Here is a 17,245-nt window from a genome sequence, read left to right on the forward strand (position 1 = left end):
GGGGTGATAGCAGGGGCAGACTGGGAACTTAAAGTGGCCCTGGAAAAAATACTAAAAGTGGTTCCATTTGTAGTCGGGTTCATCACAAAATACTGCCAGCACAACAAAATACATCCGCTGGCCGGCCATGAGGAGGAAGTTTCCCTGTAAGGTCTATGGCCAATTCGTCCCTGGGTGATAACATGGAGAGGACAGTAATGGTATACTCACTGGTGTTGGATCTGCATACTGCAAATCCGACAAGTATGTTACTACAAGACCCACAGCAGTAATATGAAGCTTACACTAGGATTTCTGTCGTGGGTCTCGTAGTATGATGTGTGATGATCTACTCAAAAGGATTAGCCTCGCTCGCTATCATCCAAAAAGGGTAATTCATATTTTTTCCATGAAGCATTAGTGGCATTCTAACTCATTTCCGCTACAGAATTTTTCAGTGGTGGCGCAAAGAATCCTCCTGGAAAGGCAAGGATGCAGATAGTTGTCTGAATGTGGATTTCGGTGCAGAATCTACGACAATGTGTCAATGTGAAATGATCTTCTTCCTGATATTCAGCTGCAGATTTCACCCTCCCTTACACATACACAGATCCAAAAAGTAAAAACTCTAAGTGGTGCTGCACCTTGAATATTAAGGTCAAGGTACCATTAAAAAGTCAAGATTCTGGGCTTTAATGTGACTATTTACAGTCATGATATATAACATACTAGCTGAAGGACCCGGCTTTGCACGGGTATATTTTATCTATTTCATTTAATGTTTGTGTGTGTCGTTAAAATATACCGACAGTATCCCCCATAACAATGACCTCCACAGCACCCCCTGACAGTGCCCCGCCTGCTTAAAATGTGACCTCCACAGCAGCCCGCTCCTTTAACCGTGACCTTCACAACACCCCACCTGCCCCCCTAACAAAGACCTCCACAGCGGGGCATTATTGTCAGTATATAAAACCCCACAGAATTAGTATACACTGAAGGTCATGTCAGTTACATCAGCCTCTACAACAACGTTGGCTAAGCGTCGCAAGCGAAATCCTATTAACGCACATAAGCTGTCTTATACTAAGAATGTTCTTCGTTGCCTATAGCAACCAATCGGGGCTCATATTAATGACCTGTAGCAAAATAGAGGCTGAGCTGTGATTGGTTGCTATATGCCACCTGATCAATATCCAGCCTAACTGCCACAACAGCCAACAGACAATGGCTCCTGTAGTTTGGTGGTTAGGTTACTAAGCAGATTTTTTGGCAAATAATTGGAAAGTGCGGGGTGAAAATTTCCACTCAAAACAGTCTATTACGTTCCCCGAGTCACAGGAGGCAGCTGTGCAAAACTTTGTGATTGTAAATGCGACGGTGCGGGTTCCTTTAGCGGACATACATACACTCAGCTTTATACATAATATCTGCATTACTGGCAGCGGTACAGATGCTACTTCAGGGGTCTCTGTAATAGTCTGTAAAAGAATATTGAAATCCCAGAATAGTGTGCCTATAGTCTGGATGACAACATCCCCATGCCTTACATCTATTAACCTCCCTGGCGGTAGGATTAGGTCAGGAATTTTGTACCAAAAGTGGTACAATTTTTTGCATAAATATTTTATGGGCACAAATGACAGTAAAATGGCAGGCAAGGGGCACTGTACAGTCATCAAATGTCAGATCTGAGGTTATACAGTGTAATCCTCTCAGATTACAATGTATAACCTCTTTCATGTGTGTTTGTCACTTTTTAGGTTTATATTTATTTAAATTTCCCACCCAGTTCCGCTCCCATGCGCAGCTGCTGCTCGCAGGGAACGGAACCGGGAAGTCAAATGCCGGCCGGTGTTCTGCCAGATCTCTATACCTTGCGAAAAGTCTATACCGGAAGTGACGCAGCCGCACAGGAATCAGCTGGAGGAGGGTGTGCCCTGCGCTGCGCAAGCGCACATCCACTGGCTTAGGAAGGAATTGTTGCAGCGCCGCGATAGAAGTACTTCGGGGTATAGAGATTTTGCAGCGCAAAATGTTGCATCAGATCTCCCTACCCCTGAGTGCGCACGCGCGCACAAATCATCTGATCAAATCAGGATGAACTGCAACTGATGATTTGTGCGCGCGTGTGCACTCAGGGGTATAGAGATTTTGCATCAGATCTCCCTACCCCTAAGTGCGCACGCGCGGTGCACAAAGTACTTCTATCTCAGCGATGCAACGATTCTTTCCTAAGCCAGTGGATGTGCGCTTGCACAGTGCCGCGCACACTCTCCTCCAGCTGATTCCTGTGCGGCTGCGTCATTTCCGGTGCGGCCGCATCACTTCCGGTATAGACTTTTCGCAAGGTATGGAGATCTGGCAGAACACAAGCGGAGGACATCGCCGGATCGCCGGCAGAAGGTGAAGGGACTCTGCAATGTTACCCCGAGCGATAATAATCTGCTAATAAAGGGATTTATATTACTCATCACTCACAATCTGATGCTCTGCATGTAGATCTCTAAACCAGAGAAGAGCAGCACCATCCAGTGGTAAAACACAGCACTGCACTCTAGGGCTGCAGTAAACGATTATTTTAGAAATCGAGTATTCTATTGATTATTTTTTATGAATAATCTAATAAGAAAAAATTAGTTAATAGACTGTTTTCATTTATAAAAACTCATCAGACCCCCTCCCATAAGTCCCCAACACCCTTTGTTCCCCCCTGTGCAATCAGCCCAAGTGCATCAGCTCCCCCGGTGCCTTCAGCTCTTCCCCACCCCAGTGCCATCAGCTGCTCCCCAGTACAACCAGCTGCCCCCCAGTGCCATCAGCTTGCCCCCCCCCGTGCCATCAGTTTGCCCCCCCAGTGCCAACAGCTTGTCCCCCAGTGTCACCAACTGCCCCCAGTGCCACCAGCTTGCCCCCTAGTGCCACCAGCTGCCCCAGCTTGCCCCTCAGTGCCACCAACTACCCCCCAGTGCCAGCAGCTTGTCCCCTAGTGCCACCATCTCCCCCTCCTAGCCATGCCCCCAGCGACAGTACTTAACTTTCCTGTAGGGGGCACCGCTCCACAGCTCCTCCATCTTCTTTTTTGCGCGCTGCACTGTAGTCCTGACGTCCCACAGTGTTGGGTCATAGTGCGTCATAGTGCGCACTTATGTGCACTATGAACTGACAATGTGTCAGGAAAAAAAAGTGCGGTGCGGGCCAGCGGGTGACCACAGAGCAGTAAGTAATAGCAAGCGCTTCACTCCCCCTCCAAGGTGACATGACACAAACAAATATTCGATTGGCAACGAAGATTTTTGTGTGTCGAATTACTTGATTCAATCAAGTCATCATTTCAGCCCTACTGCACTCCTCTGCTAAAAACAAGTCCACTTGTGTCAGCAGATGACAGAATATAAAAAGAAGCACTGTGACTTGTGCATTGCAAAAGGTGAAATACACAGCAGATTTCCGTAGCATAAATGGACGTACTGCCAACTTAAAATCCACACCACCTGTCATGTGTGGATATTGTCACTGAATACTTCCACAGCATGTGGATGAGATTTATAAAAGTGTCATCCACTTCACTGCTCCACACGTCTGCAGCATTTACACTACCGGCGGTCATACCTCCACAGTTCTTTAGCATAACCTTATTCTTAAAAGGGGTTGTCTCACTTCAGCAAATGGCACTTACTAATGTATTGTTATTATCCATATTGCCTCCTTTGCTGGCTGGATTCATTTTTCCATCACATTATACACTGCTCATTTCCATGGTTATGACCATCCTGCAATCCATCAGTAGAAGTCGATGGGTCCGCAAAAAATGCAGATGACCAACGGAAGCTATCCGTATGTCATCCGCATCAGGTTTTTTTTGCGGATGGTTGCTGGGAAACCTGTATATACCTGTATTCTGGGTGGGGATATTTAAACTTCAAGAATTACAGCCTTCAGTTTATTTTTGCGGACCGCAAAAAAAAACTGAAGTCACACGGAAACACAACATACAAAATTTGCGGACAAACGGAACGGATGTGGATGTTAAAAAAAACAGGAACACGGATCCGCTATTTGCGGACCACAAAAAACAACTGTCGTGTGCATGTAGCCTAAAATAGTCATGAGCCAGCAAGCTGCACAAATGTTTTCAGTCGCTCACTTTTTCTGAGACTTGCGGTGGTAATAATTTATGCTGAATGAAATTCACTATAGGTCATCAGTATCATGAACCCGGTGTACCCCCAATCACCTTAATGGGTTACTCTGGGTTCATGATACTGATGACCTATCCTTAGCATCGGTGGGGCCGTGGCAGGAGCACTGCGTACTCTTCAGTGTTTACCTGCACACCGTTTACATTGTAGTGGTGGTGAAGGGCGATTACAGCTTTTAATCTGATAGATAAAGATTTATTAATTACTAACGATTTTACATATAAATGGATTTGCATGTGTACTATAAATAAATACAAGTGCATAAACCTATGTACTTATAAGTATATAGGGTCTTAGGACATACCAAAGAGGCCTTAAAGGCGTTCTGCAGTTTGTTTAAACTGATGATCGATCCTCTGGATAGATCATCAGCATCTGACCGGCGGGGTCGGAAACCCGGGACCACCGCCGATCAGCTGTTTGAGAAGGTAGCGGCACTCCAGCAGCGCCGCGGCCTTCTCACTGTTTACCGCTGGCCCAGTTACATCACGACCTGTATCAAGTGGCGTGGGCGAGGCTAAGCTCCATTCAAGTGAACAGAGCTTAGCCCCGCCCAGGCCATTGATACTAGTCGTGACGTCACTGGGCCAGCGGTAAACAGTGAGAAGGCCGCTGCCTTCTCAAACAGCTGATAGGCGGGAGTCCCGGGTGTCGGACCCCCGCCGGTCAGATGCTGATTATTTATCCAGAGGATAGATCATCAGTTTGAACAAACCGCAGGACCCCTTTAAATGGGCTGTTGCTGGGGTGCCACTATGTTCCCCTTCCTTCTTCTGTTCTCAACCCATCACTGACAAAGTGAGGGAAGGTCCTCCCTCACTACAACCTGGATAATATTTGGGCAGGTAAGTGTCCTCTACAGCTTAAAGGGGTTATTCAAACCCTATAATGCCCAAGTCCCTCACACAGGTTGTACTTACCTTGCTCCCTGGCACCCGTGTCGTTTCTGATGCCCGCACGGCCATCGTTGCATCTCCAAAAACATCAGGCGACAGGGGGCGGGCAGCCAATAGCAGGCCGTGACGGGAAAGAGCCATCCTAGCATCGCTGGCTGCTACTGGCGCGTGCCTTCGCCTCATATAGCTGATCTGATATTGATGACCTGGAAAACCCCATTAAATAGGTTGTCCAAGATTTTGATATTGAGGGCTTATCCTCAGGAGAGCTCACCAATATTAGATCAGTGGGGGTCCAACACCCTGCACCTCCACTGATAACACAGCTCCAGCCATAGTGTAGCGGACAGAGCTGGTAACTGCACTGCTTCACGCAACCTTTTGGTTGCCTAAATGTAGTATATTTGCAGCAGAATGGGCTTTAATCCACAGGGACCCAGAAGCAGCCAGACGAGACCCTCAGCACTGAAATGGAGTGCTGGTGACTAGCAAAGTGCCTTTCTTTCTCAGTGGCAAACATTAACCAATGATGGCCGCATCAGAGTTTGCAGGAGGGCTGAGAGTGCCTACCGCCAACATGCCTAGTCATGAGAGACACACAGGACCAACACCAGGTGTCATGGTGTAAGGTGCCATCAGCTAGTCGTCTCATATTCGTGAATGGAATATTGACCAGCCAGATAAAGTGAAAATCATGTGCCTCTGGAATATTTACATTTATTTCACTAAATTTCCAAAAGAAATCTACAACAAGCAACCATCACTAAAAATATTGGAAGGTGTAAAGAAACTTAGCCAAATAAAATAAATAATCCAGGGGGAAATGATCCTCGCCTGTTTCGACCCGCCTTATGTATGTCCAGGACATTGTGGAAACAGTCCTACTGCCTTTTTTGACCAAAATGATGCGGAGTTCCAACAAGATAATACCCGCCCATATAGTGCCCGTGCCGCACAACGTGCTCCTCAGGGTATCCAGCTGCTCCCCTGGCCAGTTCCATCTCCAGATCTCTGCCGCATTGAGAATATCTGGCACTGGATAGCGTGATGGAGCTCCCATGCACAGCAGCCAACCTTGGCTGAACTACACATACCACAGAAGGATATCCAGCATGTGTATGACCATTACCATGCCACAGCGGCAGCCTGTAGTAATGTGACCCTTCCTCAATATAAACCCTGCTGCAGAACCTAAAACAAAGGGTGTGTGATCACTGACCAGGCACAACAAGCAGCTCAATCGCATTACGTTTTCCAGGTCTTCTTTTTCATTGCTTCTATCTTCGGTTCTGGGCCGTGGTCCCACGTCCATGCAACTCTTTCTTATTTCCTGTGATGTTACATCCATGGATGGGTCACGGCAGCAACAGGGGCAGTGGTAGGGGAACATCTATCTAACTAGCGGTAAACTAGATGGTCATGGTTAGTGGAGGTGCTGGAGCTGTGGGTGGGATACAGCTACATACAGTATGTAATCAAACCATTTATTGGGTCAGGAGAGGCCAAACTAAACAAGACATTGGGAAGATGTGCATGAGGTAATCAACAACTCTGCATAGCGATTAAAAACCATAGTAATCCCACAAAACCCCTTTAAGATAGTTTCAATGCTAGAGCTGATTACTCTACAACATCGGCAGAAAGTATTGGTTTGTGGAGATCAGCCGGGGAATATTGAGAAGCTGGAAATAAGTTAAGAACTGCTTACTGGCTCATAATGCAGGTGCCACACTGCCAGCTCCATACATTGGTGGTAGATCTCCATGCACTGACTTCTTGATGGGCCTATGATAGACCTGTGCTATACACAGTAGCCAATCTGAGGAGGCAGAGCTGCAGGGGGAGAAAACCGGAGGAAGTGCGTCTCAGACTACCTCTTGTCACAGATCACACCCCTATCCCAAACGGAACACATACGTACTCCCTTACAAATCTTTTTTGAGCTTATGACATCGGTTATACTCACATTACCAGTTTAGGCTACTTTTACAATAGCGTTTCTATTTTCCGGTATTGAGATCCGTCATAGGGTCTCAATACCGGAAAAAAACTATTCATTGTCAATGGGGACAAAACGTAACTGAACAGAACAGAATGCTCCAAAATGCATTCTGTTCCGTTTGGTTGTGTTCTCCCCATGCTGCGGTTTTCTTTCAGTCCTGGGATGCGGAACAAGACCCACAATGCAAGTCAATAGGGACGGATACGTTTTCTCTGACACAATAGAAAACGGATCTGTCCTCCATTGACTTTCAATGGAGTTCATGACGGATCCGTCTTGGTTATGCTAAAGATAATACAACCGAATCCGTTCATAACAGATGCAGACGGTTGTATCATCAGTAACGGAAGCATTTTTTCTGCAAAAACACTAGTGCGAAAGTAGCCTTAACCAGTGCGATCAGCAGGTTAGAGCAGATTGATATATAGTTTTGCAAGAAAAAATTCTGTATAAACTTGCAATTTATACATTTAAAGGGGTTGTGCAGCGATTTATATTGCTGGCCTATCTCCAGGATAGGTTATCAATATCTGATCTGGTTGGACACCCCTGTCGTTTGAAGAGGAGGCAGCGCCACTTCCTGTGCACTACATTGCACTTCGTCTAGGTACTGCAGTGTAATGATGAGTACTCGCTCCTTTCACTTGAATGGAGTGAGAACTATTAATTATACTACGTTGCCATTCCACAGGAGACGACATGCAGTGTAATGAACAGGAAGCGGCACTTGCATCTTCAAACAGCCGATCAGCGGGGGTCCCGGGTGTCAAACACCCGCCAATCAATCAGATATTGATAAGAATAGGTCATCAATATAAATTGTTGCACAACCCCTTTATATTTCTGCTTTTTCTGAGCTCAGTTGTACATGGGGCCATTTTTATCAGTGATTGATAGTGTTCCTTGCATAAGGGCTCATTAACATGATCACAATTTTGGTCTGCATCCAGTCCATCTGCATTTTTTTGCGGGTTGAGTGTGGACCCACTCATTTCAATGGGGCTGCAAAAGATGCGGACAGCACTCCGTATATTGTCCGCAAAATTACAGAACATGTCCTATTCTTGTCCGCAATACAGACAAGGATAGGACTGTTCTATTTAGGGGCTGGCCATTCCGTTTCGCAAAATGCGTAATGCACACGGCTTCTGTGTTTTGCAGATCCGTAATTTGCGCATCGCAAAACAGGCCACGGTCATGTGCATGAGCCCTAAGTGTGTATACATAGACAGCAAAGTCAGAGTCTGCTCAGCTCCCCCTGCACTATAATAGATAGCACTGCATTTCGTGGTGACAGGTTCTCTTTAAACTAAAGAAAAAAAACTTGTGCTATGACCTCCTCCCCAAATCAAGAAAAAGTTAACCCTATTTTATGCCAAGTATTTGCCTTGCATTAATGTTACTCTTATTTTGTGCCAGCTGTGCCTGTATTGCAGCCCGCAAAACAGCAGGTCTGCAATATACGGGCACTGTATCAAGTTGAATAGGTCAGCGTCTGTCAGCACCAGCCACACGGACCGTGCACTTTCATTGGGGACCACAATTTGAGGACCCCAATGCAAGGCATGCGTTCGTGTGCATAAACCCTTAGGCTGGATGTCTAGGGAGAGACTGCGGAGTGGTAGCCTCCCCGCCTACCTACATTAGCCAATGACTACATGAATTTGCGGCTTTGCGGAGCTATTCGCTTCACAAGCACGCAGCAGCTGCGGTGCAGCCGCCCCATGTGAGTCCAGCCTTAGAGATAATCTTAAAATTATTTTTAAATCGATGCAAAATGCTGTTAAATTCATTTCATCTCATATTTTCAATCCAAAGCACATACACAGCTAACACATTATGCCTGTGAGCTGAGACCGGGTCAACTGCCTTTACGAAGACACTAGGACCTTTGGAAAACATGCAAGCCGGCTACATGACACACAACTTATTAGCCTTGTGTAGGAGTATGCCCACGCCTGATGAGAATTGCCACCCTGTGATTCCCATGCAAATCAAGCCAGTTAAGCTGTTAGATGATGGCGCAAGTTAAGCGTGTACAACTTTAATGTCACTGCGCTATCGCTTTCCTTCTGCGAATGTATGTGTTAAGCTGATTGATGGGCCCTGTAGGAGGAAAAGAATAGCTTACATGAAGGTCTGCACAACAATGTGACATTCAGAAATCAAAGTACTGAGCTGCCTGCAGAAGGAAAACTCCCGTGCAGCAAAGCTTTGAGCAAATTAAGCCTTATACAACTGAACGCAAGCCAGAGCCATCTCCATATTGCTAAAGCATGCACTAAGAAGGAAAGACATTGTGATCCCTCAGGCAGAAGACTTAACGTGTGAAGGTCGTTTCAAGGCTTCACAAAAGGCTTGGGCATCTTTTCCAAGTATATTAACCCTAAGGCCTTATACACACGGTAAGGAGGCTCTCTGGCAGCACACCGGGAGCCATATACAATGCTACATCTGCAACCCTAGGAGCAATGACAGGCTCCATAAAATCGCATCTAATGAAGTATGCCACTTTTTATTTTTCTCTTAGATTCTGTAGGCCTCTAAAAAGAGACTGGAGGTCTGCAGAGATACAGAAATGGCGTCAAGCAATTCTATGGGCGAATTATTACTGCTCCAAACAATGGAATTGCAGTAAAGTTGTGGTAATGAGGCCTAGAGCAGAGGACAACCTGCATACAAGTCACTGATCTCTTTGTTAAAGGGGTTGTCCGAGTTCAGAGCTGAACCTTGACATAACCACATTTTCACCCCGGCAGCCCCTGTGATATGAGCATCGGAGAATTTCATGCTCCAATGCTCTCCCTTGCCCTTTGCTGGATCGCACAGGGCAAGGGCTTGTTTGTTTACCTCGGCACACTGATGGGCGGAGGCTTCAGCCCAGCAGTGTATTCGGTGACGTCACTGGCACTGATGGGCCAGCTTTAGCACTGCCCTAGCCATTTTACAGGCTAGGGCAGAGCTAAAGCCCACCCATCAGTGCTGGTGACATCACCGAATGCACTGGCATGGGTGGATAAGGGAGAGGGCCATGGGAGTAGAAAATTATCTAAAATCTACGCCAGCAAGGGAGCTGGCGAAGATTTAGGCCAGCAGTGGATGCACCTTTATTCTTTGGAGAGTTCCAGTCACAATTCCAAACTGCTATTCATTGTATCCAATCAAAGAGATTTTCCCACTAGTGCTCAGGAATGTCATAGAACAGGTATAGCTTTTCCATCAATAGAAAAATGTCAGCGTAACCCTTTAAATATCCTTATAAGTATACTGATTAGCGAATCATGATCGTACTTAATGAGGTTTTCCATTAGTTAGATACTGATGGCCTATCCTCAGGACAGGTCATCAACATCAGATCACAGACACCCAGCACCCCCACCAATCAGCTGTTTTGGGCAGCCGCTGGAAGTTGGAACCTCAAGTGATTGGGAGCCGAGTGGCAGTACGCTGTGAAGCTTCATATACCTGCACGAAATAACTGATCAGAGGGAATGCAAGGTGTTGAAACCCTACTTATCTGACATTGATAACCTATCCTATGAACAGGCCATCAATATGTAGATCCCAGGAAGCCCCTTTAAAGCCTTATCACAAAATGGTTTACGTGTACGTCACTTGTTCTAAGGGGATGTATGGAGTGGGCTCACAAGTTGGGTCCACAACATGAGGTGGGTACCAGCTGTGTAATAAAGATGGCTTAAAAATGACTATAGATCAGAGATAACTCCGATCCTGAACGTAGCTCTGTGATTTCACTGTGGGGCTCCATCCTTCTGTGTAACCACACAAATGCCATTTTTGCTATAGACCGCAACACATATATACACTGCTCAAAAAAATAAAGGGAACACTTAAACAACACAATGTAACTCCAAGTCAATCACACTTCTGTGAAATCAAACTGTCCACTTAGGAAGCAACACTGAGTGACAATCAATTTCACATGCTGTTGTGCAAATGGGATAGACAACAGGTGGAAATTATAGGCAATTAGCAAGACACCCCCAATAAAGGCGTGGTTCTGCAGGTGGTGACCACAGTACACTTCTCAGTTCCTATGCTTCCTGGCTGATGTTTTGGTCACTTTTGAATGCTGGCGGTGTTTTCACTCTAGTGGTAGCATGAGACGGAGTCTACAACCCACACAAGTGGCTCAGGCAGTGCAGCTTATCCAGGATGGCACATCAATGCGAGCTGTGGCAAGAAGGTTTGCTGTGTCTGTCAGGGTAGTGTCCAGAGCATGGAGGCGCTACCAGGAGACAGGCCAGTACATCAGGAGACGTGGAGGAGGCCGTAGGAGGGAAACAACCCAGCAGCAGGACCGCTACCTCCGCCTTTGTGCAAGGAGGAACAAGAGGAGCACTGCCAGAGCCCTGCAAAATGACCTCCAGCAGGCCACAAATGTGCATGTGTCTGCTCAAACGGTCAGAAACAGACTCCATGAGGGCGATATGAGGGCCCGACGTCCACAGGTGGGGGTTGTGCTTACAGCCCAACACCGTGCAGGACGTTTGGCATTTGCCAGAGAACACCAAGATTGGCAAATTCGCCACTGGCGCCCTGTGCTCTTCACAGATGAAAGCAGGTTCACACTGAGCACATGTGACAGACGTGACAGAGTCTTCAGACGCCGTGGAGAACGTTCTGCTGCCTGCAACATCCTCCAGCATGACCGGTTTGGCATTGGGTCAGTAATGGTGTGGGGTGGCATTTCTTTGGAGGGCCGCACAGCCCTCCATGTGCTCGCCAGAGGTAGCCTGACTGCCATTAGTTACTGAGATGAGATCCTCAGACCCCTTGTGAGACCATATGCTGGTGCGGTTGGCCCTGGGTTCCTCCTAATGCAAGACAATGCTAGACCTCATGTGGCTGGAGTGTGTCAGCAGTTCCTGCAAGACGAAGGCATTGATGCTATGGACTGGCCCGCCCGTTCCCCAGACCCGAATCCAATTGAGCACATCTGGGACATCATGTTTCGCTCTATCCACCAACGTCACGTTGCACCACAGACTGTCCAGCAGTTGGCAGATGCTTTAGTCCAGGTCTGGGAGGAGATCCCTCAGGAGACCGTCCGCCACCTCATCAGGAGCATGCACAGGCGTTGTAGGGAGGTCATACAGGCATGTGGAGGCCACACACACTACTGAGCCTCATTTTGACTTGTTTTAAGGACATTACATCAAAGTTGGATCAGCCTGCAGTGTGTTTTTCCACTTTAATTTTGAGAGTGACTCCAAATCCAGACCTCCATGGGTTGAAAAATTTGATTTTCATTTTTTTATTTTTGTGCGATTTTGTTGTCAGCACATTCAACTATGTAAAGAACAAAGTATTTCAGAAGAATATTTAATTAATTCAGATCTAGGATGTGTTATTTTTGTGTTCCCTTTATTTTTTTGAGCAGTGTATTTTCCCCGCTCACTCCTTGTCTAAAAAAAGGGGGTGTTGCATGGGTGGGGAAAGGAGAAGGCCGACCCAGCTCATTTATCCTCTTCTATGCTTGCTTTAAGCATAGAAAATCATGTAAATCTACACCAGCAAAAGAGCTGGCGAAGATTTAGGCCAGCAGTGGATGCGCCTAAGTGACGTAGCAGCTGGCGCCTCTACATAACTTGGGCACATCATTTGCCAGTGCAAGAGATATTATTTATAAAGTCGCCATATGTCCACCCTGGCTTGTATACCAGGGAATGGCTTGCTGTATATAACATTTCATTTTAAATCAAATGATATCTTACAGTTTATTCATATTTGAACTCTCAATAGAGAAAGCCTCTACAGTCCACCGTAGCACTATACATATTTTAACGTTCCAGTACCGTAGAAGATGAGGAGAACTCTCCTGCTGTAAAAAGTTAATCATATATCATCCTTTTTTCTTGAGTGTGCCCTTAGGTTTATTGAACACATTTGTGACATGGCCACCACACCAATTACGGAGTAATAAATCTGCCAGTTCTTATTAAGCAAATCAGCTAGAATCAAGAAACTGAACACTGCACATGAGGGGATGGCATCGTGTCCCAAAACATTCCCAAACTGGTTGGTGCTCCTAATCTCCAAAAAGTAGAATGTGAGAATGGAAAGTTAAGCTAGCAGGCATTTGGATTTCCTGTGCCCACGCAGCGCTGCTAATGAATGGCGCATCTGTCGCATTATAAACATAGGGCATGTGTCCTGCCTGTGTACCCCTCTGCTGCCCTTCTCCTAATTACTGAAGGTAGCACACTTGTCACGAATCCAGTCAAGCCCCGCAGCCCTAGCTGACAAACAAATAGAAACAGCTGGTAACTGGCAGCACACGCCGAAAACTCTCCCCGCCAGTCAGCTCTGATCTGCTTCAGAGACGCATTAATAAAACACTGGTGTGCATCCTCCATCAGCTCCGCACAACATAATCAGTCCGAGTGACACACAAGAGGTCAAAAGCAGCGGCACGCAACTGTAACACAACTGGCTTTATAAACTCTCCAGAAACATGACCCCATATAAAGTGTTGATTCAGTTTCTCCAGATGTAAGACATGACAGACAATAAGGATATGGAGAAAAGGCTGGACTGCTTCTTACCTTCTCTACTTTTCCTCCGTTGATGTCGATGGGGAGAAATTTTTTTCCAATGGTTCTGAGGTCTGTCTGAAAAATAGAAGAAAAAAAAAAAGAAAATGTACAGTAGTATTGTGCTCTGGGAAATGGAAGGAAGCGAAGAGAAGCAGTGCACCAGGTAAGAGTATTACACAGCGGCAGATACGGCCTTGTGCGCAGCAATGACTTTTCCATTATTCAAAGAAACTGAAAAACACAGATCTGTTAAACATTCTAAAAGGTCCATGTTACACGAGCGCATTCAGTGCGTCAGAAGTATTTCTCATCCTGGTGCGGCTCCCATGACATGGAACCACGGCACTATAATCATTTATAACACTGTGTTCCTGCCTGATCTCCACTCTAATAAACCGTACTCCCATAATGCCATCGTACAGTGGAGATGATGCAGGAACACGCAGCATTATAAATCATTATAATGCCATGGGTGCATGTCATAGTAGCAGCAGACAGGACGACAAAAACCTCTGACATACGGAGTACACTTGGGTGAAATTGGCCAGTGGCAGATAAAAATCAGACCAATCCTGCAGACATAATTTTTTCCTATTTCTTCCATCAAAAATTGCAGAAACCTGGACACTGCGCATTACAGATGCTTAAAGGGGTTGTCCAGTTTCCTATATTGAGGACCTCTCCTCAGGACAGGTCATCAGTATCAGATCAGCAGGGCCGATTCCCGGGACCCCCGCCGATCAGCTGTTTGAAGAGAAGGCAGCTGTAATAAGGGCGGGGTCTTCCTCAATGTTTACCTGCTCACCGTCGACACTGAAGCAGCAAGCACATAATTACAGCTCCTCTGTCCCTTTCACTTGAATGGGACAGAGTATAACTACAGCTCAAGTGAATGGGACGGGGGAGCTGTAGTTACAGTGTCGGCGGTGAGCAGGAGCGCTGCGTTCTCTTCACACAGCTAATTGGTGGGGGTGGCCGGAGTCCGTGATAATGGTCACCTATCCCGAGGAAAGGCCATCAATATTGGAAACCAGACAATCCCTTTAAGGGCACCCACTTAAGCAGCTCAGGATAAAATCTTAACACCTTTTTTGTTCCTATGATGGAAGAGAATAACAGAAATGCCAATGGAGATGTGAACAAGCCCTTACAGCTCATGCATATGGCCATGCTTGACGTAAAATGGGGATCTGTAAAACATGGATCCCGGTGAAGTGCCACCATTTATTTTGAAGCTTCTGTGGAAATGTCCTATCCTTGTTTGCAAAACGGACAAGATTAGAAAATGTTCTATATTTTTTTTTTTTGCGGGGCCGTGGAACAGACATGTGGATGCGGACAGCACACCATTGAAATGAATGGGACCGCATCTGATCCGCCAAAAATGTAGATCAGATGCGGACAGAAACTGCAGTAATCTGCATGAGCCCTAAAACAGTAATTCATTTCCTCAAGATTTATCATGGAAATCACCAAGCAGTGTGAAGAAAGCAGCAAGACACATAGTAACAGAATTACAGGGGATCGTATAAGAGAGCAGGTCTAGTGCAATCTGTAGTATAATTTGCATGGCTGCTTTCTTCCAAAAACAGCAGCACGTCTGTCCACAGGCTGTGTGCGGCAGTGCGGACCTTAGTGGAGCTGAGCTACAATACCAGGCACAACTCATGGACAGGTTTTTCAAGTCCTGGACAATCCCTTTAATTTACAACAAATGCATAACAATTCCAGTTTAGCTCTTGGAGAAGATAAAATACAATCTGTGGTGACTCTGAGACTTGGCCCCACTCCAATTGCCAGAATGAAGGGCCCAGGCCTGTGGCCCCTCTGACAGCCACTTTGTCTTTTCAATGTGACGCCAGTTTTAAAAAATGTGTTTTATGGTAATCTGATACTACACCACTGGAACTATGCTGGATTTGAGACACACACAAACACAATAGGGGCAATTTCATATTAAAGGGGTTGTTCCAAGTTTGCAAGTTGCTAGCTGATCATTGGGGGTTTAACCGCTGGGACCCCCACTGGTCCCATTCCCCTGATCTGATGGAGCAGCAGGCCAGGCAAGCTCCCTTCCGCTTCATTCATTCTTTATGCGAGTGCTCCCATAGAGAATGAATGGAGGGGCAGGGCACATGTTCGAATGGCAGGTCCATTAGATAGTGGGAAACGGGAAATTCCTCGTTCTCTGGATTGCTGGGGGCCCCAGTGGTGGTATCCTGTGTATAGGGGATAACTTTCAAGCTTGGCCCAACCCATTTAAGCCAATAAACAGTATGGTGGTCATTTATCAAATATGCCTGTTCATCAGGCTCTAGTGCACTTGCATGGCTAGCGGGCAATGTCCAGGGATGATGATCGGTGCACCTAACTGCAATGTCTTGCTTGCCTGTCAGCTGAGCTCCTTGATGTTCAGAGGCATTGACTTTTCTTTACTGTACGAAACAGCAGATCGCCAGAGATTATGGTTAGGTGCTAGGCGCGTTTCAGGGTCTCTAAACCCCCTCCTCAGTAGCACAGATCAAAAGTAAAAAAGTAAAATAGTCTGTAAACGTCTGGGAAGTGAGGATACCAATTGCTGGAATTTTGTTAGCCGTCTTGTCTGATGTAGGATTCTAGATGCTTAATAGTCCAGGGTCTGCTTTGCTGGATTTTTCATTTCACGATGGGCCAAATGTTTTCTATTGGTGAAAGTTCTGGACTCTTCTTCTGTGAAGCAATACTGTTGTCAAGGATGCAGTGTATAGTTTAACATTGTCTTCCTAGAAGATGCAAGGCCTTCCCTGGAGTGCTGTCTGATCCAAGCAGTAACAGCAGGGTACCAGGTGTATAGTTGGCACTCACATCTCCAGAGCCCGCGCCATTACTGCACCGTAACAGTACAACTGGGTCACAAGAAGCACTGTCTGCCACTGCTGGACGTTATCTCAAAGAGATCGCATACTGCATATAAACATCATAAAAGGAGGGCCATCAACATCTGATCAGGGTCCAACCGCCAGAACCCTCACAATACGGAGTATGGAGTCTTTCCAGGTTACAGTTCTAATCTACTGAATGGAAGGCAGCTGCGCATGCGCAGTGCGCCCTCCTTCACTTTTGGGGCTTTGTTCTCGATATAGGTGCGGGTCCCAGTGGTGGGACCCGCACCTATAAGACAATGGGGGCATATCCTAGTGATATACCCCCATTGTCCAACATACTGTGTGTGGGGGCGGGGGGAATTAAGGGGACAACATACTGTGTGAAGGGCACTTAAAGGGATATATCATACTGTATCGGGGGAACCAAGGGATCATCCTGCTGTGAGGGTGGAGATGGACACCATACTGCATAGGGAGTATTAAGGATCATTATACTGTGTCTGGGTACTAAAGGCTCATTCACACAACCGTATTTAAGTGTCCGCATCCGTTCCACAATTTTGCGGAACAGATGCGGACCCATTCATTTCAATAGCGCCGCAAAAGATGCAGGTAGCACACAGTTCCACGGCCCCACAAAAAAGAAAATTGCGGACAAGAATAGACATTTCTATCATAGGGCTGGCAAAATGCAGAACGCACATGGCCAGTATCTGAGTTTTGCAGATCCACAATTTGCAGC

The 17,245-nt window shown here is 46.3% G+C and overlaps 1 protein-coding gene across 2 annotated transcripts in view; it reads right to left on the reverse strand.

Moving 5' to 3' along the window:
• TDRD3 (tudor domain containing 3) overlaps positions 1–17,245 on the reverse strand; it is a 367,839-nt gene that overhangs the window by 227,866 nt on the left and 122,728 nt on the right. For both annotated transcript variants that reach the window (XM_040425380.1, XM_040425379.1), the window contains exon 3: positions 13,649–13,714. In XM_040425380.1, coding sequence (XP_040281314.1) covers positions 13,649–13,714 — 66 coding nt within the window. The remainder of the gene's footprint in view (positions 1–13,648; positions 13,715–17,245) is intronic.

The sequence above is a fragment of the Bufo bufo genome, chromosome 3 (genome assembly GCF_905171765.1).
Source record: "Bufo bufo chromosome 3, aBufBuf1.1, whole genome shotgun sequence".
Taxonomy (NCBI): Eukaryota; Metazoa; Chordata; class Amphibia; order Anura; family Bufonidae; genus Bufo; species Bufo bufo.